The 6,267-nt window shown below is 41.8% G+C and overlaps 1 protein-coding gene across 1 annotated transcript in view; it reads left to right on the top strand.

Annotated features, from left to right (window-relative positions):
- Positions 1–392: 392 nt before the first annotated feature.
- cdh7a (cadherin 7a) overlaps positions 393–6,267 on the top strand; it is a gene marked incomplete at both ends in the record, with an annotated part of 187,116 nt that continues 181,241 nt past the window's right edge. The window contains one exon of the mRNA XM_084461559.1: positions 393–668. Coding sequence (XP_084317685.1) covers positions 393–668 — 276 coding nt within the window. The remainder of the gene's footprint in view (positions 669–6,267) is intronic.

Below are 6,267 nucleotides of genomic sequence, written 5' to 3'. Positions count from 1 at the left end.
CTCCTTTTCTCTCTCTCTCTGTTCTGATAGGTACCAATTACTCCACCTCTACAGTGAAGAATCAAGCTCCTCCATCGCCATTGACCCCTTCTACCTACCTTCAATGTCAACCCTCTTGTCTTCAGAGTAGAGGGAATTACTACACCATCTGTCCACAAGCCACACCAAGGAGCACCAGCTCCACAGCAAACATTAGAGCTTGACTTCTTCCTTCCATCACCGTGCTCTCTTCTTCAGAGTGGTATATTCTGTACCCCTCGTTGTTTTTGGCCAGAGAGGCGCTGGGTCGGGACTGTGTGGATAAGACCGGAGGGTTCCTGACATTTTACTGCCCTCCATTTAGCTGTTTCTCTTCTCCCCTCCGGGAGGACACTTTTTGACAGGGGGCCCAGATGAGGGTGTGTGGCTGCGGTGTGTGGAGAGCCTCCCCGACTCTCCTGGCTCTGCTGCTGCTCTGCTCGGGCGAGAGGGGCTGCTTGGGGCTTAGCCCCATCCCTGGGGCCCTGGAGGAGGTGGAGTCCCAGGGGGAGGCGGAGCCCCAGAAGCCCCGGCGCTCAGCCCCTGCAGACTCCAGGGAGGGCCTCCACAGGCACAGGCGCAGCTGGGTGTGGAATCAGTTCTTTGTGCTGGAAGAGTACACGGGCAATGAACCGACCTACGTGGGAAAGGTAGGTTGATCACACTCTTTCCTCTTTGTGTTGAATCCTTCCTCTGTGGTGCCGGGCCTTTCGTTGAAAACACCATCATGAGTTGTTTTACCCAAACACATTGTGTAATCACAGAAATTGCAGAGAAAAAAACAGTAAAATATGCCTCAGAGCTAATTCACTCTGATTTTAGTTTATTTTGTTTAACACTTCCTCACAGACATTTACAGATTCCACCAATTCAGCAGATGGCACAAATTAATGCCGTTGTTTACATTCTAAACATGTCCAACAAGAGAGCAGCTATTCCTAATTGTTGCACATAACAGACAGATGTGTGAAAGTATCATTTACATGTGTGTAGTACCACAGTCACACAGCCACAACAATCTTCTGGCAGTTTCAGCACCCTATTGCAGGCGGACAGCTCCCAGACCGTCTCAGAGCCCTCAAATGTATGTGCAATTGGGCAGATCAGAGCAAAATAAATAAATAAACACCATAAAATGTAGAATACTGTGCTTTAGAAGTAATAATATTGATCACATTTAGTATTGATCACATTTAGTATTGGCGTGTTCCCCTCTATTCTGTGTTATTTTTGTGGTAATTTTTGCTCCATCAAAACCAGGCTCTGAGGGGGCCATCTGTGTCCTGTATGGGCTCCTGGATCCCTGTTTTCTTGAGGAATTTTCTGGTCTTATTATCAGATTAGGTTTGGGTTTTCCACTTATGTGCAGGATAATCACCCCAGGCTGGCTATGTGTACTGGGTCTGCACTCACTCACTCTCTCTCTCTCTCTCTCACACACACACACACACACACACACACTCACTCACTCACTCACTCACTCACTCACTCACTCACTCACACACACACACACACACACTCACTCTCACACACACACACACACACACACTCACTCACTCACACACACACACACACACACGCACACACTGTACTGGGTCTGCACTCACTCACTCACTCACTCACTCTCTCTCTCTCTCTCACACACACACACTCACTCACTCACTCACTCACTCACACACACACACACACACACACACACACACACACACACACACACACACACACACACACTCACTCACTCACTCACTCACTCACACACACACACACACACACACACACACACACACACACACACACACACACACACACACACACACACACACACCTACTCCCAGCTCCTGAACTGTATTAGTGGCCTCAGAAGTGCTTTTTTCTCCTGTTGTTATCCTGATGCCGGAGGGATGCAAGGGAACAGGAACCAATTCAGAATTACGATTTCTGGTCACGGCTACAAATGTTGTGAGGGATGAGGTAATGTCAGGTCCCTTCATGTATAGGCCTCTAATGAGCTCTGAAGAAGCAGAGAACCGGCACTCATGGAATAAATAGTATTTATATTTATTGGGCAAACTGACGTGTTTCAGCCTTTAGCCATCATCAGCATCTCTAATGAGCTCTGCCTAACTGTGCTAGATATCACTGATGTTTTTCCATGTTCATGTGTGATAGTTATGAGCCATTACTCTGGATCCATGTTTCGCCTGTAGAAAATGTCTCAATTATAGATGTTTGAGTCTTGGTCTGATGTGAGGTTCTTCTTTCCAACAAGCAGTGCTGGAGATCCACTAAACCTGCAATATGTTAATATAAAAAGACTGACTCACTCATGATTTCAAGAATCCAAAGCAATTATTGAACAAAATCAAATCAATTATTAATACTTCTGATAATCACTCTATCAATCAAATACGAGTTGCTGATACAGTACTTTGCTACATGACTCTTTATCTATTGCTCAAGCATTCAATCAGCATTTCTCCCGTGTATGTTCTGCCTCATTACCTGACTCTTACCTGTCTACTGGCTCTCCTAGTAGTGCTTCAGCTTGCCACAGATCCTTTTCTTTTAGCAAAATTTCACCTACTGTGGTTCTGAATACCCATTGATGAATTAAATGTGAACAGTGGTGCTGGATATGATGGCATAGAAAATATGTTTATTAAATTAATGTCCAATATTCTTATGTATCCTCTTTCAGATTTATTCAACCTGTCTTTATCCAATAGTGAGCTGCCAGCTATGTGGAAATGTACACATATTGCACTCCACAAAGGAGGTGACGTACTTCACTGTAATAATTATAGACCTATATATTATTTGTGCTATTGCTAAGATCTTTGAAAAAATATGATTATGCTTTCAACTTTCAAATGATCTTAGTATTATTAATATATTATCACTATTTCAATCAGGCTTTAGGAGTAATCACTATACAACTGCTGCTCTACTTAAATTAACTAATGATATGTTTTCTGCTGCAGATTATGGTGAACTCACAGGTGCAATCTTTATTGATTTAAGCTTTTGATTTTGTTGATCGTTATTTGCTCTTAGATAAACTACATACTATCGGCCTCTCTGAAAATGTGATTCTATGGTTCAATGCTTACCTTCATAACAGAAAACAATGTGTTGTCTTAAATGGTAATAATTCTGATCTGTTGATCCAACAAAGAAGTGTGCCCCATTGTTCAACATTGGGACCACTTCTCTTATCTATCTATGTTAACAACTTACCAGCAATTCTCACTAACTGCAGTGCCCAACTTTATGCTGATGACACTGTTACAGTATACACATCTAAAGCTGATTTGCCACAAATTCAAGCCTCCCTTCAGTCTGATTTTAACATCTTACAAGACGTTTCACTAAATAATCTCTTGCTCAACAAAGCAAAGTCTAACATTATGATATTTGGTAACAAACAGAAACTAAAATCCAAACCTGGTTCCTGTGTAATAACCTTTAAAGACGGTACTCCTCTGCATAAAGTGGACAATATTAAATACCTTGGTCTATGGCTTGACTCCAATCTGTCATTCAAATCACATATTGATCAAGTGTTATGTAAAGTCAACTTTGGTTTTAGTGTCTTACTGTACATCAATGTTGGAACTTCTTTACACTCAGTGGTTTGTCCATTCACCTCCATTCATTTTTTGGACTAGGATTACGCAAAAACTACCACACAGATTTTTATGAAACTCATGAATCACAGGACGGGTCCATGAGCCGCATAAACATGGCCAGCCATTCACCTCAGTTCATTTTTTGAAAAATTCCTCCCATTCATTGTCAATGGGGGGGAATTGAAATGGCTATATCTCAACATGCAGGTCACAGAGACACAGGGTTTAGACTGGTATAAAGCTCTCAACCTACAGTGATAGATGCAGCAATACCAAACATATCCAGTTTATGCTCTCTGAACACACTTTCTAGTTCCAGTACAATTCCAATGTGATTAGACTGCAGAAATGTACACTTAGAAATACACAATCTAAGTTACTACATTTCCTGTAGTGGTTTTCCCTATTCAAAAGGAATTATTAGATGTATAGCCCTGCAATGCATTTCCCTTTGGCTTAATTCGTATATGACTAAGGATAAGCATTCAACTCCAAGTGGTTAGGGTTAGGGTCGAATGAGTGGTCAGGGTTAGGATCTAGGCTAGTAGAAGAAAAAGCATTGCACTTGGCTGGTTTCAAAACCGGATGCACGGATCACAGTTAATAGAAGGAAAAAGCTTTACACTTGGCAGGGTTTCAAACCTTGGAGGCACATATTGGGGTTAGTAGAACAAAAAGCTTAACACTTCGCTGGTTTCAAAGCTGGGACCCAAGTCAAGCGCTTTTACGTCCTTCTCCACCCCACACCCATACTAGAGGTTGTTATAATTCTTTACACTAGTGCAGTACCTTTTCAAAACATTTGTGTCTGTAACAGGCCGATTGCCAACAGTGCTTGGCACAGCACCCTGTGGCTGCCCTTCCTTGGGTCCTATTGTCCATTGAACACATGCCTGTTCGGAACTGGAAGATTATGTGCAGCTTTCTCAAGAATTGCTTATCCAAACCAATTCACACTTGACAATTCACTTCCTTGGGTCCTAATTAATATACCTGGAAAATTTCAACTTCATACAGTGCTGAAGTGCTGTGTGCAAAATGCTTCACTCCGTGAAAAACAGAGGCTGAGCACAGGTTTTTTGTTGAGACAGTGCTCCCCATTGATTGACCAATTGCAGGTCTCATGGTTAGAAAAAACCTGAAAAAAACAACCTTAGGAAAAATATGCTACTGTACCTAGAACCATAAACGGTTCTTTCACTATCTCTGTGGCAGAACGATCTGAAAAATGCTTTATTTCACCAATAAAAGGTTCTACTAGGAACTCAAAAGGGTTCTCAGGGTGTTTCAGAGTGTTCTGCCATGGGGATTAGCTTTTGGAAACTTTTATTTTTAAAACATTATTGTACATTTTGTTCCTTTTTCATGCACTTTTTTATCAATGTACATTCATTGGCATTGGCTCGCTACGCCTGTCTCCTCAGAGAACAAGCTGACTCTGTCACACCACTGACAGATCAGATATATTTATTCCCGGAGGCCATGTGTGTTGCCTGCATGCCCAAGGAGCTGTCACATTATGTCCTCTAAGATCACACTTGTCACACGGCGTGTGTGACATGGCAGGGATGCTGGGGTGTGGCAGAGTTTGGAACGCCATGACCTCATGGCTTGGTGTGAGAGACAAGCTGACCCGGGTCCTGTCATGGTGAGAAACATCCTGGGACTCAACACTGGACGCTTTCACTCTATTTTGGATCATTTCAAATTTTATCTAATATCTACTCTTGAGTTTACCAGGCAAAAATGAACTAATGGGCTACTCGCCCCAAAACTAACCTCACCCTACTGACACTACATGCAGTGTATATACTTACAAATACTATTTCACCTAGATCCAGGCATAGCATCACCATTGGTATGATAAAGCATCATGTACAGATTGTTGTATGTATGTTAGATTTTTGGTAAAGCATCTAGATTAGTTTTCAGCATAGTTTGAATTATCAAATGGTTACAATTAACTGCTATTGGACAGTAGTAGTGTAGTAGTATGCAGTATAAATAATTCCATCTGTAATGTAGTCCAATCCTAATGTTGGGACTCTGTTGTGTTTGCAGTGACTTAGTACTCTTTTACATTATTGGATACAACACACAAATAGCAATAAATCGGAATCGATGTACAAACAATGGCACAGCCACCGCGGTCGATCCGGTCATTTGTTGAACCAGAACTAGAACGAAATATGATATAATGGGTAGGAAATGAGAAGTCATCACTTTGGCCTGGACTGTATCTGCAGACTGTTTGGCTTTAATGCATTCTGTCAGATTCTGAATTTCACCACCAAATATCTCATTACAGCTTGGCAGGCTGCCTGGGGTAAGTGTTCTGGGCTAAAATCAGATGCAGTCACAACACGCCAGTGAAAACGTACATTAGAGGAGCTCAAACTAACACAGATTAAACTGTAAATTGGTGACATATTTTTAAGCAACTGACATGGCGGGGTAGCTCATCCACTTAACACTCGTTGGTAAATATGACTTGATTAACTTTTTTGTGTGATTAAATATTTGCAAGTGTTGAAAGAGACAAGTAGTCAGTGCTAATCTAAAAGGATGTGCAGTTTTGTATCACTTTAACGGCTAACTGACTAATTTAAATGGTTGTATC

This window comes from Borostomias antarcticus, assembly GCF_949987555.1.
Source record: "Borostomias antarcticus genome assembly, chromosome: 2".
Taxonomy (NCBI): domain Eukaryota; kingdom Metazoa; phylum Chordata; class Actinopteri; order Stomiiformes; family Stomiidae; genus Borostomias; species Borostomias antarcticus.
The sequence above is the reverse complement of the archived record's forward strand: the minus strand, read 5'-3'. Positions and strand labels throughout refer to the sequence as shown.